Here is a 22,680-nt window from a genome sequence, read left to right as displayed (position 1 = left end):
GCACATGCGGTTTTATATACCGCTATAAAGCCGGCAGTGGGCTGATTTCAGTGCACTGTTGGCTTTCCCGTTATGTGCCCCGGGGCTGGAGATATCGGTGCTGTTAGTTTTGGCACCAATCTCTGCTCATTGGCAGAAGGGCGTTTCTGACAGGCTGTGAGGAACACTCCCTCCTGGCAGTACTCGCCCATAACAGTGTACTCTCAGAGGGGGCGTTCCTCGCCACCCAGCGATGACACTAAGCTATGAAGAATGCCCCTCCTGACAGTACTTGTCTAAAGACGTACTGGGGGAGAGTCTTTCTCACAGCTCAGCATCATCGTTGGGCTATAGACAAGTACAGTCAGGAGGGGTGTTCCTCACAGCTCAGCTAGACTGTCAGGAACGAGCTTCTGATGGTGGGCAGAGATCAGTGCCGAAATTAAAGTCCACAGCACCTAGGGCGTTTTATAGAATAAAACTAAAGACAGGCATTTTTTCTCCTTTGTTAAAGTGCCCGGGGTAAAGAGCTATCGGTCCCGGTGCCGTAGCTCTTTACAGTCAGAAGAGCGTTCCTGACAGTCAGTCAGGTACGTCCTTCTTCAAAGCAGCACCTATCGTACTGTACAGTGTGAGCGGGGAGGAACGCGGAAGGGCGTTCCTCCCCGCTCACACTGTACAGCACAATAGGCGCTGCTGTGCAGAAAGACGTACCTGACTGACTGTCAGGAACGCCCTTCTGACTGTAAACAGCTACGGTACCGGGACCGATAGCTCTTTACCCGGGGCACAGATCGGGAAAGCCGACAGTGTGATGAGTTCAGCGCATTGTCGGCTTTCCAGCAGTATATAGAACTGCCTGTGCCCCAAACCATGAAAGGTCCTCTTTAATTTAAAAAAAAAAAAAAAAAACACACACACACAATTAGTATCGCCACATCTGTAACTCCCTAAAATAAAATGAGCATGTTATTTATTCTACATGATAAACACCATAAATCAAGTGATTATGAAGATAATCTTGTTTCCCTTAGTCCTAACAGCGGCACAATGTGGGGTATTTCTGCCCCTGTGTGCTGGTAGGACAGGCGGATTTTTAATTAGCCAATCAAAAGCGTGGCTGGCCCTATAAGAGGGCACAAGAACCTCCCCTCTGCGTGTCAATACAAAAGTACCTCCATATTTATACACAGTTTTATACATAAGATATGATTCCCAGGGTGGGAAATCTTGTGCCGCTGTTAGGACTAAGGGAAACAAGATTATCTTCATAATCACTTGTTCCCTGTCGTCCGTACCAGCGGCACAATGTGGGGATATAGCAAGTAGGCCCAAAGATGGGCGGGATTACTCCATGACAGAGCTCAAAATAGTTTGGGCAAAGGCAGAGGAATCGGACACCCGGTCCCTCAGGCGGTAATGCCGAATGAACGTGGACTCAGATGCCCAGGAGGCAGCTGCACAAATCTGATCCAAGGACAACGCACTCCTCTCGGCCTGAGAGGTGGACACTGCCCTGGTCGAGTGGGCATGAAGAAAAGATGGGACCGGACGCCCTTGGGCGGTATAGGCGACTTTTATGGTATCGGAGACCCAGCGGGATATCGTGGCCTTGGCGGCCTTGGCGCCTTTATTCTTCCCCGTATAACTAATTAACAGGTTTTCGGCCTGCCTAAAAGGGCGAGTACGCTGCAGATAAATTTGCAGACATCTGATAACATCCAGCCTGTGCCATCTTTCCTCTTCAGATGAAGAGGGGAAGGGAAAAAATGCTGGAAGAGAAATAGTTTGGTTCCTATTTGCAGCAGATGGAATCTTGGGACGAAATCCTGGGAGGAACCTAAGCTGCACATGGTCCGGAAAAAATATAGTATATGGCTCCTCGGCAGACAAGGCTTGTAGCTCACTAACTCTTTTGGCAGTTGTAACTGCCAATAGTAGAGCCATTTTGCCAGTTAGTAACTTAAGTGAGACTTCTTCCAGGGGTTCGAATGGTTGGTCGCAAAGAGCGTTCAGGACCGGAATCAGGTCCCATTGGTGGACAGGGGTGTTCACCACCGGTCTCAGCCTAGTTGCCCCTTTAATAAAGGTGCTCACTAAAGGATCCTGAGACAAACGCCTCCCCAGATAGGCGGACAGGGCCGCTACGTGTACTTTGAGTGTGGCCGCAGCCAGACCTCTGTCTAGTCCGTCTTGAAGGAAGTCCAGGATCGCCTCAGTCGGGGGACCAGTGGAGTCCACTTGATGCTGCAGACACCAGGCATTAAAGATGTTACTAATTCGACGGTAATTCCTGTTAGTCGAATCCGCTCTGGCGCTGGATAGGGTCTTCAAGACGGCTTGTGACAGTCCTCTATTCCTCAATAGGGACTGGTCAACCTCCAGGCTGTCAGGTTGAGTCTCCTCAGATCCTGGCATCTCAGCTCTCCTTGGGTTACCAGATCTGGGAGAGGGGGAAGCCTCCAATATATGCCCTGACTCATTAGTATGAGCTGAGCAAACCAAGCCCTTTTTGGCCAGAACGGGATTATGGCTATTCCCGAGGCTTGGTCCTGTCTTATTTTGATCAATACCTTCGGTATGATTGGAATTGGAGGGAATATGTAAAACAGCCTGAACCTCCATGGGATGGACAGGGCATCCACTGCCAAGGGATCGTCCTCCTGGTATAGGGAGCAGAAGGTCCCTACCTTGGCATTGAGTCGGGTAGCCATTAGATCGACCTCCGGGAGACCCCATCTCTGGACGATCTGTTGAAAAACGTCTGGATTGAGAGACCATTCTCCTGATACGGTAATACCCCGACTCAGATGATCCGCTACTATGTTCAGGGAGCCCTTTATGTGAACAGCGGATAACTGGGCTAGGTTCTTCTCTGCCCAGGCAAATATAAGATTCGTCTCTCTCAGTAAGGTTGGTGACCTGGTGCCCCCTTGTTTGTTTATGTAAACAACCACCGTCATGTTGTCTGACCTGATCTTGACAGACTTGCCTCTCAACTCCGGGGCAAAGTGCACTAGGGCCAAGTACACAGCTCTGAGTTCCTTGAGATTGGAAGATCCCAGCTCCGGACATCTCCATCGTCCTTGTACAGTCCTGTCCTGGCAATGGGCTCCCCATCCCCACTGGGATGCATCTGTTGTCAACAGGGTCCACAATGTTGGGACCGTGGACCTTCCGTCTTTCAGGTGTATCCACCATCTGAGGGAAAGACGGGTAGCGGGAGAAAGGCAGATCTTCTTGTGCAGTCCCCGTGGAGACCTGTTCCAGGTTGTCAACACTTCCATCTGCAGGGGACGCAAATGCCATAAAGCCCAAGGGACTGCTCTGGCCGAGGATGACATTAGGCCGAGGACCCTCATGGCGGTGCGGATAGTTACCCGCCGGGTGTGTAATAGAAACCGTGCACCGGCCTGGATCCTTTCCTTCCTTGGGCTGGAGAGGAAGATCTGCATCGTTTCTGAATCCACTATGAACCCGAGGAACTTCCTCCGTGTGGAAGGAACGATTTCGGACTTCTCCCAATTGATGATCCATCCTAACTCTTGTAGGAAACTGATGGCAAGGTTGAGCTGCTGGAGGAGAGCAGCCGGAGACTGAGCTTTCAGAAGCCAGTCGTCTAGGTAAGGAACGATGAAGAGGCCCTGTAGTCTGAGGGCCGCAGCAACCGGAGCGATCACCTTGGTAAATACCAGGGGGGCGGATGTGATGCCGAACGGCAGAGCTGTGAATTGAAAGTGCTCCCTGTGGCCGGCCATAGAAACGGAAATCCTGAGGAATTTCCTGTGGGAGTGAGCAATAGGGACATGAAGGTAGGCGTCCTTCAGGTCGAGGGTAACCATCACGTCTCCTGGCTGGAGAAAAGCAGACACGGAATCCACGGTTTCCATACGGAATGACCTCTTCTTGATAAAGCGATTGAGATACCTCAGGTCTATTATCATTCTCCAGCCCCCGGTGACTTTGGGGACCAGAAAGACGGGGGAGTAAACTCCCAGACCGAGATCTGAGGCTGGGACCTTCTCCAGGGCGCCTTTGATGACATACTCGGCGACCAAGGCCTCTAAACTGGCCTGTTGGGAAGGTGGAAGGGTTCTGGTGACAACAAACCGATCTGGAGGTGGAAGGTGGAATTTGATAAGATAACCGTGCTGTATAATTCTTAGCACCCATGGATCTTGAATATGGGTGACCCAAGCTCTGAAAAAAACCGAAAGACGTCCTCCCACAGGAAGGGGGGCCACAGGGAGCTGCCCCGCGTCAAAATTCCGGCTTCCTCTTGGTGTCCTCCCTGGAAGCACCACGTCCGGAACCTCTAGGACGATATCTGGGACGCCTTTGCTGGGTTGGGCGTCTATAATTAGAGGCGGAACCTCTGCCTCTAGAGGGGGCACGTCTGCCCCTGGCAGCTTGAGGTAAGGACTTCCCCTTACCTTCAGCTAATCCCTCTATGATAGTATCCAAGCCTTGCCCAAATACTCTTCCTGGCTCAAAAGGGAGCGCGCAAAGAGCAGCCTTGGATGCAAAGTCTGCACGCCAAGGCTTTAGCCACAGGGGTCTGCGGGCCGCAGTGGACAACGCCATCGACTTGGCTGAAATTCTCAACTGATGGCGAGAAGATTCTGCCAAAAAATCTGCGGCCCTATGAATATTCTTCATGGAAGCCAAGATGTCATCCCTGTCCACACCGGAATCAATATCCCGCTCCAAGGTGGCTAGGCGGTTACGAAGAAAATCGCCCACAGTGGTAGAGGCTATGGCTACTGAGGCTTGGGCAGAGGAAGCAGAATAAACCTTCTTAAGGGTGGCGTCAGCCCTGCGATCCAAAGGGTCCTGAAGATTTGATCCATCTTCAAGGGGCACCAGGGTTCTACGAGACAACTTCGCCACGGCTAGATCCACCTTCGGGGGAGGCCCCCAGGAATCCCACTGAGTTGAATCCATAGGGAACAGGTGCTTAAAGATCCTGGATAATGAATGTCCTTTTTCTGGCTGCTTCCACTGCTGCACCATGAGGTCGGTCAGCGTGGCGTCCGCATGGAAGGCAATATGTCCCCCAGAGGCAGACGTGGAGGCTTCCCCGTCAACATCTCGGCCCACTGTAGACCAGATGGACTTCAGCAGCCTGCCTGTTTGTTCATAGTGGAACACAGGTCTGCTGGAAACTACAGAGTCGTCCTCGGAGGAAACATCCTCTGCCACCCGTAGATGTTCCAGGGGAGGGAGGGACGAGGAACGATGCTCTGTGCATGGTCTCTTGGCGAGCTGAGACAAGGTAGACTGTATGCCTTTGAGGGAATCATCCTGCAAAAAATAAAGAGAGAGTACAAGCAAGGGAATTATCCTTACCCAAGCGATGCCCAACTCACCATCTCCTTGACCCAGGCCATCATATCTCTAGGAGAAGGCTCCTCAGGTGGGGGGCCTCTGCAACCACGACAACGGGCCCACTCATAGCCTAAAAATAATAGGCGGGTTATAGGGCCGGTAGTACCCAGAGGGATAACCTCTTAAGCCGCTACCTACCATCAGGGAGCGGTGTGTCACAGTCAAAACAGGAAAGGTGCTTCCTTTTAGCAGTAGATTTCCTCCTATAATCCCCAGGGGGGGTAGTAGAGGAAGACATATCCTACAGAGAGACCATAGACCATGCAAAATTGTCACCAACATATTCTACCAAATATCAAAAGAAGGGGTAGATCTTACCGTGTCCTAGACCCGGACAGCAAGGTGACAAGAAACTGAAGATTTGGTTTGGAGGCAAAAAGAGACCTGAAGCTAAGCAACAACCTCTGATGCACAGCCTTCCGCCTTAGAAAGGAGAAGGTAACTAATAACCGGCCGGCCTGACCTTTAACCCGGCCGGCCGGAAATGGGAGGGGCCATAGTCACATGAACCCTCCAGGAAAAGAGAAAGGTTACCCCCCCCCTCTTCATACAGCCCCAGCAGGGGCGCCTACCCCCTCAATTCCTGGCCCGGACGTGCGTGCAGGCAAGATTCTGCAATAAGCAGAAAGCCGGAGAAAACATCCTTCGCCGGCGCCAGGATCTTCAATGGCGCCGCTATACTTCCGGGCACAACAGGAAGTGTGCGCCCGGCAAATGCGGACGCAGGAAACTCTCCGCCGGGAACTTTAGTTCCGGCAGAGCACGTCCGCGAGCGACAGCGAGAGAGCCCCGCGGCAGCGTGCCGGGCCAACTCACCAGCACGGGATGTGCTGACAGGTGAGCCAGAGGGAGAAGGAGGGGAGGGGGGGGAGGGAGGGAGGAGGGAAGGAAAGAAGCCACGCAGGCTAAAGAGAAACTTTTTTTTTTTTCCCAGACAGGGGAAGGGACCTTCAATCAAGAAGGTCAGAAACTGAAGAAAGAAGAATTATGCTCCAAAGGTAGGTAACCCATAGAGCCTAAAATAAGAGGACACAAGTCCTCCCCACCTGTCCTTGACCACACAGGACAGAAAAAAACACGCAGAGGGGAGGTTCTTGTGCCCTCTTATAGGGCCAGCCACGCTTTTGATTGGCTAATTAAAAATCCGCCTGTCCTACCAGCACACAGGGGCAGAAATACCCCACATTGTGCCGCTGGTACGGACGACAGGGAAATTAAACTTCCGATGCCAGAATTTATGTTTTCTGTTCATCTAACCTCTCGAAAACAAAAAGTATCAAAAAACTGATTAAGAACTCTTATGTACCCACAAAGTACAAGGTCTTGTAAAGTGATATTGAAAAGGTAAAAAGATATAAAAGCGGAATTGCAGAGCGGGATAAAATATTACTGGTTTAAGACTAAATGTGATAGATCGCTAAAGGGTTAAAATGCAGATAAGGCGGCGGAGTTATGTGTCAGTAATATTTATATCAGCCATAAATCAAAAATCTGCAATAAAGAAGTGACAATCTCGGGAGGTTTTTGCAATTTTCATGTGACTGTTAGGGGTTAAAGACAAATGTCTATTAATGATATGACATCTATTATACTGTATGTGATGCATATATGCATATCTTCCTGCCCGAGTACTTGGCGTGCACATGACGGTGTACACACACACACACAAGAATAATGGAGCTGCATTACCAGAAGACAATTAAGAGAAATTGATCTCGTCGTTTCAATGTAATTAACAGGGCGCATAATAAATTATCTGACAATCTTGGGAACATTAGCTTTGACATGAACGCTGCATGTAATACTGAGAGGATACAGTATGTGGTGCTTACTATGTGTATACATTATATACAGCTTGTTTCCCTTTCTGGCACTACAAGTCTCAGCATAACCATGGCCATCAGTCAGCAAATGGTTTTAGGTCATTTCCCATGGATCATGTGTGGTTATCGCCTGAGCAGGGTGTACTTAAATTATTTTATGTGACCAAATGATCCTGATAGTACGCAATAAAAATAGATTACATTACAGTGAAAGGCGTGCTCGCTCGGCAGGCACCCTGTGACTGTACTGCTCCACTACCTCTACCTTAATAGGGTTACATAGATCAGTGGAAAATGTGCAGAGCGTATAATTAAAGTAACAAGCAGGCTAGTATCTTAAAGGGATACACTACATGCTGTGCAAACAGGTGTGTACAAACATAGCGGAGTTAACCTGAACGTCTCCAATTGGTTAAACTGCTGCAGCGTAACACAGAAGACAACTACTATGAAGTCATTTTCCACAAAACCGATGTATCAAACAAGATATCAAGGAAATGTAGTACAGGCCCATGGCAATAAATCTGGGGAGATAGGATCTGATCGGCTGCCTTGAAGAACTGTCCCATTTCTTCTTTCCACCATTATGGATACGTCAACCCTAGCTCTCTTTGAGCCATATAAAAAGCCTACTCAAAGTTTAATGCCCGCTTAGTGGCCCCCACACAAAATAATTCCCCCTTAGAAGCCAACGCAAAGTATAATGCCCCCTTTAATAGGCCCCACACTGTGTAATGCCTCAATAGTCACCACCATATTATATAATGTCTTTTTAGTGTCACTATGTAATTCCCCCATTAGTGTCACTATGTAATGCCCCCTTAGTGGCCCCACAATGTATAATGCCCTCTTAGTGGATTCCATACAGTATAATGCCCCCTTAGTAGCCCCTAAGCAGTAAAATGCCCCCTTAGTAGCCCCTAAGCAGTATAATTCCCACTTAGTAACCCCTAAGCAGTATAATGCCCCCTTAGTAGCCCCTAAGCAGTATAATTCCCCCTTAGTAGCCCCTAAGCAGTATAATGTCCCTTTAGTAGACCCTAAGCAGTATAATTCCCCCTTAGTAACCCCTAAGCAGTATAATGCCCCCTTAGTAACCCCTAAGCAGTATAATGCCCCCTTAGTAGCCCCTAAGCAGTATAATTCCCCCTTAGTAGCCCCTAAGCAGTATAATGTCCCCTTAGTAGACCCTAAGCAGTATAATTCCCCCTTAGTAACCCCTAAGCAGTATAATTCCCCCTTAGTAACCCCTAAGCAGTATAATGCCCCCTTAGTAACCCCTAAGCAGTATAATTCCCCCTTAGTAACCCCTAAGCAGTATAATTCCCCCTTAGTAACCCCTAAGCAGTATAATTCCCCCTTAGTAACCCCTAAGCAGTATAATGTCCCTTTAGTAGACCCTAAGCAGTATAATGTCCCCTTAGTAGACCCTAAGCAGTATAATGCTCCCTTAGGCTGGGTTCACATGATGTCTTTTGGCACGTAATGTGGCACGTAGACACCGCGGGAGCTTTTGTGGCCCGTATACGCTCCCATTGATTTCAATGGGACCCGGGACCGTATACGCGGCGCTATTTTGCGGCCGTAATTTTGCGGCGGCCGCAAAATAGCGCCGCGTATACGGTACCAAAAGACATCGTGTGAACCCAGTCTTAGTAGTCCCTAAGCAGTATCATGCCCCCTTAGTAGTCCCTAAGCAGTATCATGCCCCCTTAGTAGACCCTAAGCAGTATCATGCCCCCTTAGAGGCCCCCCATCAGCTTAATGAATTACAACCAACATAATCATTTACAAAGCAGCCTGAGCAGTGAACATGATATCATCACACAATGTCTCTGATGCTATATGTCCACACCAGGCATCATAACAATGGGGTGAAAAATAAGAACAGTATGAACCTAAAGGGAACAGGACACATGACAATGTGAAAAAGCAGAACAATCTGTATGTACCTGCTATAGAGCACAAGGAATGGAAAAGATCGTCAGCCTTTTCCTATCGATAAAGGTGTTATCTTTTATTGTAATAATGTTTGTGGTGTGAATAAGCTGACTGCTGCACAGAACACCCTACAAAACTGGCATTTTCATGGATTTAATACTTGCATTGTATTGTAATAACGCATTGTACTGAACAAAGCATGTATTTTTTGAGTCTGTGTTACAGAAGACATAAACTTGGAGACCTCAAGTACATCTCCCTAAAGACATATGGACTTCCATGCAGATGTAAAATTGTTTGTTGTAGAAGCAACATAAATCCTTTTACATACGTTTACTACCTTAGTGGATGTTCAATCAATGATAGATTATTATTTTATCACACAGTAAAAAAAAAATTGGGCTAACCTACTTCAGTCAAGTGTTAGCTAGAAGTCTACAGAAAATATGAAAAAGTCTATGGTGCATACACAACGTGTTACTGTTCGATTTTTTTTTTTTTTTTGCTGTTTTCAGGGTCATTGGTATTATCAAAATGCAGCATGCTCTGGGTGTAGTGTTTTTCATGGAATTTTTCTCATACGTTTCTCTCTGCATCGAAGACCTAAATCTGATTAAAACATCCTGAAAAAATCCATAACACTGAGAACTGTGCCCACAAGTGAATGCTCCACTAAGTTTAGATTGCAAAGTTTATGTTCTTCGCTACTTTACTATTTCTTTGTATATAAAGAGGTGTTTCCATTGTATATGATGATGTATCGCCACAATTGCATGAACAATGGAGGTTTGAGGTTTAGGAGTCCCAGAATGAAGGGGCTCTGAACAAACCTCCATTCAGCGATTTTTCAAGGATTTTTTGGGATCTCATCAATTAGACTAGTGGTGATGGAATAGTCCAATGATATAACATAGTTTCTAATAATGGACGGTATTTTTGTATTTTATATTTATGTACAAATAAATTATATGTTTTAATATCCCTTTAATTTTGGTGCTTGGTCGTCCCATATAGTGTTTAATGTTATCATAAATACAATATTTCATTGTTATCTTCTATATGTGACATAAAATTCAGGTCGATGCCTCTATTCTAAACCCCTATAGGTAGAGATCAAATGAATGGACTCTGTATTTATGTTCTATGATTCATTTGGGACATCAGGTATCCGTATTTCTTGTATTACGTTACCTTTTCACTATATCATTGGTCATAGAGCAGGCAGAGATGTAGGAGTATACTAAGACAGTGATGTATGGAAGAGTTTGAAGAACAAGAGGAAGAGGATGAGCAAGAACATGTGGAAGAATAGAATCACAGAATTCATGAACATGTCACTGAGAACATTTAGGGAAGAAATCATTTCATATAGTCATCATTAGTCATAACGGACTTAAAGCCACAAACAAGTGGTTGTTTCGATCCAATTTAACCTTATAATGCTCCATTTTTTTTCTCATTCACATAGTTTATATCCGTGACGATAAACTTTATTATTTTGTGATGTTTTAAGTGTGTGATATGTCAGTCCTAACAGAGTTTCAAAGGGGACTGATTGTTGGTGCATGCCTGGCAGGGGTGTCCGTGACCCAAGTTGCTTAGTTGATGGGAGTTGAGGTCTACTAGTCTACTAGTTCTGTATTCAAATCTCAGTATGCAAATACAAGCAATAAATCTTCAGATAGAAGCAGCTGTGGTCAAAAGTCAAAGCTTGACTTTGAGTATTGCAGCATGGCTATCATCTTTGTGTGAGACAGATGGTTTTCATTGATAGAGATGCCCTTGCAGCCAACTCTTCAGTAATTTTAACGGCCATAGTTTTGTGTTTGTTTTGTCACAATTCAACAAAATGCTCTTTTGTCCTTTGTATGTAGCTTTGACTTTCAACCACAGCTGCTTCTGTCCGCAAAGATTTTGTCAATGTTTGCAAACTGAGATGTGTTCACAAGACCAGTAGACCTCAACATATCCAACTCAACTCAGTAAATCACAGATGCCCCCAGTAGGTTTGCACCAACATTCAGTCCTCTTTGGAAGTCTGTGAGGTTTTGCCCCTATAGCAAATAAACTGATTTTTAGAACAGCACAAGTAATAAAGTTAACAGCAATATAAGCTACATGACTGAGAATACAGGGGGCGTTATCGTTGATAGTAGATGGATAGCAGGAAGAGTTAAGTATGACTATGTAAAATAGTGGTGTTTTAGTTCATTTTCTAACCCCTGTACACAATAAAATTAATATAAGTTATTAACACTAATCAAAATAATAGCCCCAGAGATGAATCCATGATGGTCTGAACACATAGGCAGTTCTCCAACGTAACCTAGGTCAGCACACCCCGGCTTTACTGTGCATGCACTAGATATGCAGTATATGCTCAGTGTGCTGACCTCGGCAACATCAGAGAATATGTACCAGAGGTAAGTCCAATAAAAGCAGCAGATTCATATCTCTGTAACACTATTAAAGGCTTTATGTAAACACCCCTAGGGCAGACAAACTTAGCCCACGCAGGTCTGAGACACTAAATCATAAGGAAAACTGAAGGTTTAGTGTTGCAAAACTTACTGACAGGTCTCCATACAATTGGCTAAGCCAGTGTGAACTCACCACTTGCAACCATTTTAGTTGAACGTGGCATTAAGGCTGAGGCCCCACGTTGTTGCAGATTTTGCTGTGGTTTTTTTGAGCCAAAGCCAGGAGTGGATTGAGCAGAAGGTAGAAGTATAAGAACATCCCATATATTTCCCATTTCTTTTGTAGTGTTTCTTGGCTTTGACTCAAAAACAAAACAGAACAAAATCTGCAACAAAAAAAAATAGTGTTTCTGCAACGTGGGGCCTCAGCGTAACAATGGTTAAATGTGTTGTCATCATCACAAGCGGCAGCAACAGCTACAGCCCTGCCATGTATTCCCGATCATAAGATAAGTAGCACTAAGAACTAGTGGATTACCATGGCGTCTAGTCGTAGCCAAAGACAAAAGCAAAACTAATAATGACAGCCTAAATATATGTATATATAGAGAGAAGAGAGTAAGAGAGATGAATATTAGATATATAGAGAGGAATATTATATACTGTACATAAATAGATATTAGAAGGTTGGATAAGCAGATGATTGATTGATAGATAGATAGATAGATAGATAGATAGATAGATAGATAGGAGATTGATAGATAGATAGATAGATAGATAGATAGATAATAGATAGATAGATAGATAGATAGATGATAGATAGATAGATAGATAGATAGATAGATAGATAGATAGATAGATGGATGGATGGATGGATGGATGGATAGATAGATAGATAGATAGATAGATAGATAGATAGATAGGAGATAGATAGATAGATAGATAGATGATAGATAGATAGATGATAGATAGATAGATAGATAGATAGATAGATAGATAGATAGATAGATAGATAGATAGGAGATAGATAGATAGATGATAGATAGATAGATAGGAGATAGATAGATAGATAGATAGATAGGAGATAGATAGATAGATGATAGATAGATAGATAGATAGATAGATAGATAGATAGATAGATAGGAGATAGATAGATAGATAGATGATAGATAGATAGATGATAGATAGATAGACATTACATAGAGATATTAGATCAATAGATATTAGATTGATTGATTGATTGATTGATACATAAATACATAGATGTATTTACATGGATATCTATCTAATCTATTTAATACTTATCTATGAAATATCTATTTGTCCTATGTATTTAATACCTAATATTAAATGAATTAATAATTAAATTAATAATCTAATATCTGTATGTCGTTTTATGTATTAATCTGTTTATGTAGCACATTTCTGGTCAACTAATATCTCTCTAGGTATGATAGACATAAATAGATAGAATAAGTAGATATGAGATAGAGATTTCATAGATAGATGATAAATAGATAGATTAGATAGATACATATTTGATGGACAGATATAAATAGACATAGTTATATTTAAATGGAAAGAGAGATAGATATAAATGAAATAGAAAGCATAGATAGATAGATAGATAGATAGATAGATAGGAGATAGATAGATAGGAGATAGATAGATAGATAGATAGATAGATAGATAGATATTTGAGGTTGAAATTAAATAGACAATAGACAGATATTTCATAGATACTAGATTGATAATTAGATATTGGATAAATATGTATAAGATATAAGATACATATTAAATACATAAATAGATCAGTACATAAAGAGTTGTATTTATATGGGTAAGGGGATATACTTTAGAAATTAAATAGGATAAATAGATAAGGTAAGTAGATAGATAGATAGATAGATGATTATATAGACAGGTAGATATTAGACGGATAGGTATTAGACACCACTATTGGCACCTGCTCTGCAATAAGTCAGCTTCTTACCTACCACACTTCCATACCTTGTGTCTCCTTCCTCTTTACTTCTTACCTTTATGAGGTTGTGTCCAGCCCTGTACCCGAGTAACTTGTCTCCTTTGATGCCAGGGGGTAGACTGCCAGTGGAATATCCAAGCCAAGCCACCACATAAGGGTTGTCTATAGTAATCCAATACTTCACATCTTTTCCAAATAGATTGAAACAAGCTTTAGCATAAAGTTCGAAAATTCCCACCATGGACTCGTTGATCCATCCACCATATTTGTCCTGTAGCCTCTGAGGTAGGTCCCAGTGGTAGAGGGTGACCATAGGTTGTATGCCAATCTCCTTCAACCTGTCTATAAGTGTCCTGTAATATGTATACCCTGCCTGGCTGGGACCTGCTTCCGTCCCATTAGGGAACAACCTTGACCAAGAAATAGAAAACCTGTAGTGAGAGACCCCCAAAATCTGGAGAGCTGCTGTGTCTCTGTAGATGTTGTTGTAGCTGTCACTGGCCACGTCTCCTGTGCCACGTCCATCCTTGTGGCAATGTGTGTCCCAAATGGAGGGTGCCCTGCCATCCTGCTGCCAGCCACCCTCCACCTGATAAGCAGCGGTGCCCACTGTCCACATGAAGTCCTGGGGGAAGGTGTCATAGAGGAACAGGTTATCTTTAGGGAAAGGAAGCCTTGCAAACCTATGCCATATATTCTCTGCACACCCAGGGAGCCAGCAGCCCAGTGCCAGCCATACCACCAGTACCCTCATGATGAGAGGTCTTCTGAATGACAGAGGAAGATGATAAGACCCTCCAGTGTCAGCTCTATATATCACCTACCCACCATAAACTATAAGCTGTCTTCTGTATCAAGGAGGGTCAAGCCATTAATAATTAGCTGAAGAGCTCATCTACTCCAGAGCTTCCTCCTGTGCTTGTGAGAAACTGCAGTGTGCACTGCTACATAGACTGACAACAAGTAGCTGCCCCTCCTCCTCCTCCTCCTCCTGTGACACACTAATCACACTCAGGGATGCAGGGGCACAGGGACAAGGTGCTCAAGGTAAGGCTGCAGCAACAAGCAGGCACAATAGGGGGCACATGACTGAGATGAGCAGGGTTCACAGAGTGCAGAGACCTCAGCCAAGGGTGGAGAAATAACACACTAGTAACTGCAAGGGAAAGGATATTATGGGTCAGACAGATGCAACATTATATGTATGATGCATAGAAAGTCCACAGCAGCAGCGGAAGATAGGTGAATGCTAGGCCCAGGGTTCCAGGTATCAACTCCACAGGTTTATCCAGAAAAGGCAGCACTCCCAAGTAACTTCTGAAATCAGGGGTGAGAGCTATTTCATGCCTGCAACGTTTCAGCTCCTAAGAGCCTTGATCAAGGGCCAGTGCATGTATTACATACTATATATATCATGTGCAACCAATTCATTCAATATACTTATTAGTGTCATATCTCATAAACATACATACAGTATATACATATTGTGGGGAAGGTAGTTGTAACGTCTCTGCCTGTTCGGGTCTCTGCACCACCCTCGGCACACACGCGGCGCAGGAGGCGGGCTCATTTTGATTCTTTGCTTAGAGTTTTTCCTTGCACTGTGCGAACACTGCTCTATCACCTTTCCTCTGTAACTGAATTTCCACCACACCCATCTCTTGCACCTTGTTTCTCTCTGATCATCAAATGGTTAATTCTACCCTTGCCTGTGTGACTGACAGCCTGTTTTCTAATCAAGTCTAGGGTGGGTCTTGGACTTTCTATATACTGGAGATCAGTCCTCACTGGCTTGCTGGCTATTGAGACTCTGTCCTAAGACCTTGTCCCTGCTACTACTGTATTACTGACCTATGGCTTACCCTTTGACTATTCTCTTGGATTTTAATTCTGTACTGCATTGTTCGACTGTTACCGGACCCTTGGCTAACTGACCTCCCTTTTGTGTTGTTCGTTTTATCTGCAATCTATGTAGTCACCTATACAAGAAGGGCTTTGTCGACCACCTGTCCTCTGCTGCCTAGGGCAATGAGGCAAGCAGATAGGGGCAGCCATGGGTTTAGCTTAGGGCTCACTGTCTGGTTGTGCCTCTCCCTTCAGGATTTTCCAGCAGCTACTTGGGAATTGTTCCTCTAGCAATTCCCTTATAGTAGCATGGTAGAAGCAGTGGTGCTGACCCAACCAGTTAGGCACAGGGACACATATCTTGCAGCAAAGAGGTTTATTTAAGAGAAACAGCAAAAAAATAAATAAACTTTTATGTCAGGCACAAAAATGAGCAAAATCAAATACAGCCTCAACTTCAGGCAAATACAGTCCTATGAAAAAGTTTGGGCATCCCTATTAATCTTAATCATTTTTAGTTCTAAATATTTTGGTGTTTATAACAGCCATTTCAGTTTGATATATCTAATAACTGATGGACACAGTAATATTTCAGGATTGAAATGAGGTTTATTGTACTAACAGAAAATGTGCAATATGCATTAAACCAAAATTTGACCGGTGCAAAAGTATGGGCACCTCAACAGAAAAGTGACATTAATATTTAGTAGATCCTCCTTTTGCAAAGATAACAGCCTCTAGTCGCTTCCTGTAGCTTTTAATCAGTTCCTGGATCCTGGATAAAGGTATTTTGGACAAACAATTCAAGTTCAGTTAAGTTAGATGGTCGCCGAGCATGGACAGCCCGCTTCAAATCATCCCACAGATGTTCAATGATATTCAGGTCTGGGGACTGGGATGGCCATTCCAGAACATTGTAATTGTTCCTCTGCATGAATGCCTGAGGATTTGGAGCGGTGTTTTGGATCATTGTCTTGCTGAAATATCCATCCCCGGCGTAACTTCAACTTCATCACTGATTCTTGAACATTATTCTCAAGAATCTGCTGATACTGAGTGGAATCCATGCGACTCTCAACTTTAACAAGATTCCCGATGCCGGCATTGGCCACACAGCCCCAAAGCATGATGGAACCTCCACCAAATTTTACAGTGGGTAGCAAGTGTTTTTCTTGGAATGCTGTTTCTTTTTGGACGCCATGCATAACGCCTTTTTTTATAACCAAACAACTCAATTTTTGTTTCCAAAATGAAGCTGCCTTGTCCAAATGTGCTTTTTCATACCTCAGGCAACTCTATTTGTGGCGTACGTGCAGAAACGGCTTCTTTCTCATCACTCTCCCATACAGCTTCTATTTGTGCAAAGTGCGCTGTATAGTTGACCGATGCACAGTGACACCATCTGCAGCAAGATGATGCTGCAGCTCTTTGGAGGTGGTCTGTGGATTGTCCTTGACTGTTCTCACCATTCTTCTTCTCTGCCTTTCTGATATTTTTCTTGGCCTGCCACTTCTGGGCTTAACAAGAACTGTCCCTGTGGTCTTTCATTTCCTTACTATGTTCCTCACAGTGGAAACTGACAGGTTAAATCTCTGAGACAACTTTTTGTATCCTTCCCCTGAACAACTATGTTGAACAATCTTTGTTTTCAGATCATTTGAGAGTTGTTTTGAGTAGCCCATGATGCCACTCTTCAGAGGAGATTCAAATAGGAGATCAACTTGCAATTGGCCACCTTAAATACCTTTTCTTATGATTGGATACATCTGGCTATGAAGTTCAAAGCTCACTGAGGTTACAAAACCAATTTTGTGCTTCAGTAAGTCAGTAAAAAGTAGTTAGGGGAATTCAAATCAATAAAATGATAAGGGTGCCCATACTTTTGCACCGGTCAAATTTTGGTTTAATGCATATTGCACATTTTCTGTTAGTACAATAAACCTCATTTCAATCCTGAAATATTACGGTGTCCATCAGTTATTAGATATATCAAACTGAAATGGCTGTTGCAAACACCAAAATATTTAGAACAAAAAATGATTAAGATTAATAGGGGTGCCCAAACTTTTTCATAGGACTGTAACGTCAATCAAAAACCTGCTCGTATGAGTGTTAACTAAAGAGAAAATACTAAGTGTATATGTGGCTTACAACCAGCCATATGAATCAATAAAAATACACCGTACTATAACACAAGGCTCTCAGTATCAGGACAGACCCAGCCACTTCCTCTCCTCTCAGGATCTGCAGCTTATTCACGATCCAACCTGGACCACACATATGTCAGGAATCTGGGGGAGATATTCTAGGACTCCAGCACTCTGCCTGTCACCTTTTTCCAAGAGGGTATTCTGGTACCTATCACAATTACCAATATTCGAGGATGGAAATCCTACTAATATTATAATGATGTTTGTTCCTCAATCACACCCAAACGGCTGAATGGATTGCTTTGAAATTTCACACACATCTACATATTGGCCACGAAGGATACATAGGCTACTTTAAACATGTCTCATTCACCCCAAATCGCCACCGCGACCCTCAAAAGTTGGCTCTGACTCCACTGTCGGCCCTGAGGTCAGCACAGGTAGTGACACACATCTCCGATTGGTGCATGGCGGTGCGGGGGCGGGATAGGGAGACAGCACAGCGGCCCCATAGATTAGCGCCAAAATGTGGGCGTGGCCAGCGTGCGAGGACACTTGCCTGAACATGGCGGCTGCCTGCATGTTCCCAATGCTGCTCACATGCCGGCCAGCCACATATCGCCTAATGCTGGCATTACATACAGCAGCACGACCAGGCCTCAAGCCCACAGCCGCCCGTACCCGCGTACTGTGTGGCCGGGAACAGACAGCACAGACAGCACTCACTATCATGTCACGGTCACTACACACAGACATCCCCAGCATATGCAAGGTGAGTGCTGGAGGTTCCGTGATCGCCAGTTTCCTTAGTGGTGGTGGTGGTGGGGGTTTACAAGAATTGGTGTGTAGGGGGCTGGGTGGGGGGGAAGAGGCTCTGGGTAGGAGAAAGAGGGGGGGTGGGGTTGGTGGTTTAGGGGAGCTGCTGGGAGTTAGCGAGGGGGCCTGGAGGGGTTTTTGGTTAAAGGGGGAGGTGTTCGGGTGACTGGGGTCACGGGTGGGTGGTGGTGGGGGCAGGGGGGGAGATGTGGAAGGTGACTGTAGGCTCTGATGGGGGGAGGGGGCGCGGGTGCGAGATAAGGGGAGAGCAGGGGGCGTGGGTGGGTGCTAGGGGGGTAGCCGGGGCCAGAGCAGCAGGGCTGTGGGGTCCCGCCACACGAGGGTGTGGGAGGGGACCGTGGTGGTCACAAGAAAAGGGCCGTGGGGGGGCCAACGGGCCGCGCTGCACATGGTTCGCGCATGGAAGGGGGGTTCGTGGACGAAGTCGCGGGTATAGCTAGTATCTTTATAAATGCTTAATGCACACAGAGATGTTACAGTGCAGGGAAAATCCTCACTATGATGTCACAGTACAAAGATAATGCAGACCGTGATGTCACAGTACAAAGATAATGCACACAGTGATGTCACAGTACAGAGATAATATACACAGTGATGTCACAGTACAGGGATAATACACACAGTGATGTCACAGTACAGAGATAATATACACAGTGATGTTACAGTACAGGGATAATACACACGGTGATGTCACAGTATAGGGATAATACACACAGTGATGTCACAGTACGGGGATAATACACACATTGATGTCACAGTACAAAGATAATGTAGACAGTGATGTCACAGTACAGGGATAATACACACAGTGATGTCACAGTACAGGGATAATACACACAGTGATGTCACAGTACAGGGATAATACACACAGTGATGTCACAGTACAAAGATAATGCACACAGTGATGTCACAGTACAGGGATAATACACACAGTGATGTCACAGTACAGGAATAATGCACACAGTGATGTCACAGTACAGAGATAATACACACAGTGATGTCACAGTACAGGGATAATACACACAGTGATGTCACAGTACGGGGATAATACACACAGTGATGTCACAGTACAAAGATAATGTAGACAGTGATGTCACAGTACAGGGATAATACACACAGTGATGTCACAGTACAGGATAATACACACAGTGATGTCACAGTACAGGGATAATACACACAGTGATGTCACAGTACAGGGATAATACACACAGTGATGTCACAGTACAGGGATAATACACACAGTGATGTCACAGTACAGGGATAATACACACAGTGATGTCACAGTACAGGGATAATACACACAGTGATGTCACAGTACAGGATAATACACACAGTGATGTCACAGTACAGGGATAATACACACAGTGATGTCACAGTACAAGAATAATACACACAGTGATGTCACAGTACAGAGATAATACACACAGTGATGTCACAGTACAGGGATAATACACAGTGATGTCACAGTACAAAGATAATGCACACAGTGATGTCACAGTATAGGGATAATACACACAGTGATGTCACAGTACGGGGATAATACACACAGTGATGTCACAGTACAGGAATAATGCACACAGTGATGTCACAGTATAGGGATAATACACAGTGATGTCACAGTACAAAGATAATGTAGACTGATGTCACAGTACAAAGATAATGAACACAGTGATGTCACAGTACAGGATAATGCACACAGTGATGTCACAGTACAGGCATACTGCTCCCTATGATTTTACAGTATGAGAGTAAAACAAATGTAGAATACGTCTAAGAGGAATCTAAACAAGTTACTTACTTACAGAATATATGTCATTTTGAGTCAGGCTAAAGCTTGTGTATGAACTGGAATAACCAAAAAAAAAAAGTTTGTGCCTTCCCAATACTAATATCCATTGTCATCGCTCATCCTGTTGCAGTCAGTAAATATCAGTGCCAGCCATGCTATCAATATACAAATGGTTTTCTAAGAATTTTGAGCTTCTCAAGCAGTCGTGCATCAGTCAGGAGGCAATTGTAGGATGCGTATGTATGGTTAGTCCTCGCTCTACTCTACAATTACCCGCTTATGAAAGTCTCTTGGTTGAGCAATCACTCAGAAAAAAAGTACAAAAAAACAAGAGGAGAATTATTCAGGTGAGATCTAGATCCATAGTAACAGCATGAATCACATTGCAAGAAAACAAACAATATGGTATGTGACCGACACAATGTAGAAATGCCATAAATGCCAGGTAAGAATATGGTCACATATTAGTGTTCATAGTGTTCAGACGCAAATGGTTTTATGAAACCTCATAGAATCAGATTGTAATCCAAGCTTGGGTCAGACAAATTGCAGGAATTTGGGTCTGGGTCTTTTGCCCATAAAATGGACACTTAGGCTGAGGCCCCGTAATACATCACGGTCTTCCCGCAGCGCCTTTCACAGAAATCTGCATTGGTTTCCTCTGCAGATTTTCTGCTTCCATTATATCTATAGGGAAACCGCCAGCATTTCTGTAGATATAATTGACATGCTGCAATTTCCTAAACAGTAACAGTTTTGGAAATGACAGAGGTAGGAAGTAGGAGAAGGTATAGCCTTTCTTAAGGCTATTCTGACGTGTTACTCAGAAAAAAAATGTGTTGGAAAGAGAGGATACCTTTAAAGGCTATTCAGGCATATGAATATCTCAAATGGCCAAATTCTAATGATAGAGCCCCTTTAAGGGATTATTCACCTTCTAATATTGATGGCCTATCCTAAATCTCCTGTCACGTGTCTTCTGCTGTCAGAAGGACCTTACCAAGTCTAATACTTAGCCTACACATCAATGACAAACTGAACATTGAGGAAGGAAATGAACAGGCTTAGATCACATGCTGGAAGACTTAACACATCAGTGTAAGGGAGAAGATCTAACCACATGACCCAAATCATCAAAAAAAAAAAAAAAAAAAAAAAAAACAGATCCGAGTGTCCATTAAAAATAAAGTACATTACAAACAGGTTTAAAATTTCCAATTTTTTTTTTCTTTTTTGAAAACTTTAAGTCCTGGAATACCTCTTTAAATACAGCCATGTCATGACCACATTTATATTACTTGTTGTTCTTTGTATCACAATTATTTGCAGTGAATCTGTGGGCAAACTACATTTCCCATGATGCATCTGCCTGCTCTCACTCTGTGTTTGCTGCCCTTAGGGGTAGTGACCTTCTAAACAAAACATCACAGCATCATGTGACCTCAGATGTGGGAGTGATTTATTACCTGAGATTTCATTGTAGGGGAGAGTTGGAGAAGGGAGGGGTACACAGAGAGTGAGAGCAGGAAGATGAATCATGGGAAATGTAGTTTGTCTACAGATTCACTGCATGGAAATAACAGGGATACAAGGAGCAGCAAGTAAAATAAAGCCAAGCAAAGACTACTCAAGGGAACAGTGAGGATTTTGATAATTTTTGGAAGCTGGATAACCCCTTAAATTTTTGCTTTTATTCCAGTCTACAGTAAATGATGTCAGATGTGTCTAGACAGGGGTGTACCTATAGGGGATGCAGAAGTAGCAGTTGTTACCAGGCCCTGGAATCGGAGGGGGCCCAAAACATCCCTATTCTGCATAACCACTACTGTAAATGGCACATAGGAGCCTTATTACAGATGTCTCACTGCGGCCCAGGAGCTGTAACTTACGTCTCTGTCTCTGGAGTAGATCGTGTGCAGCTTATACCACAATTAGTGAAATGTAAAACCAATTTACTTTCACTGATACTTTCCTGCAAATTAAAATTAAATTAGTCGCCTGACTCTGGGAGTCATTGACAATAACAGATTGCAGCCACTTGTCGAGAAGAATAAAAACAGCGGCACAAATTTATCTTCTTGCTGTGATTAAGGAAAATGCAGTTGAGCGAGATTCTTATTTGTATAAGTAGTGAAGCAACTGACAATGTAACGAAATACAATATTAATATGTAAGGAAAAAGTTACACAGGACATCAGGGGTGACAGTACAGGTCTCCTACCAATATGAGTGGGACCCACAAAGTAAAATCCGAAACAGGAATCTTTTGGTCATCAACAGAAAAATTTCCTTCTCCCATTCACTTCAATGGGAGATTTGGGGAAATCCACCTGAAGATTGGGCAGAATGCTTCCTTTTTTTCCTCTAGATCAAAAAACTGGGTGTAATGTAATATGTATATTATTGTGTCATAGTTGTGTGTCTATGTAGGAATTTTTTATTGTTATAGGTATACAGGTTTTTATTTCCTTTCCTGCATGTAGTTCGGAGATGGGGCCTTTGTATATTGTACCTGTGTAATTTG

At 43.9% G+C, this 22,680-nt stretch overlaps 1 protein-coding gene across 1 annotated transcript in view; it reads right to left on the bottom strand.

Annotated features, from left to right (window-relative positions):
* KL (klotho) overlaps positions 1-14,289 on the bottom strand; it is a 31,811-nt gene extending 17,522 nt beyond the window's left edge. The window contains exon 1 of the mRNA XM_075266004.1: positions 13,591-14,289. Coding sequence (XP_075122105.1) covers positions 13,591-14,289 — 699 coding nt within the window. The remainder of the gene's footprint in view (positions 1-13,590) is intronic.
* Positions 14,290-22,680: the final 8,391 nt, after the last annotated feature.

The sequence above is a fragment of the Leptodactylus fuscus genome, chromosome 2 (assembly GCF_031893055.1).
Source record: "Leptodactylus fuscus isolate aLepFus1 chromosome 2, aLepFus1.hap2, whole genome shotgun sequence".
Taxonomy (NCBI): Eukaryota; Metazoa; Chordata; class Amphibia; order Anura; family Leptodactylidae; genus Leptodactylus; species Leptodactylus fuscus.
The sequence above is the reverse complement of the archived record's forward strand: the minus strand, read 5'-3'. Positions and strand labels throughout refer to the sequence as shown.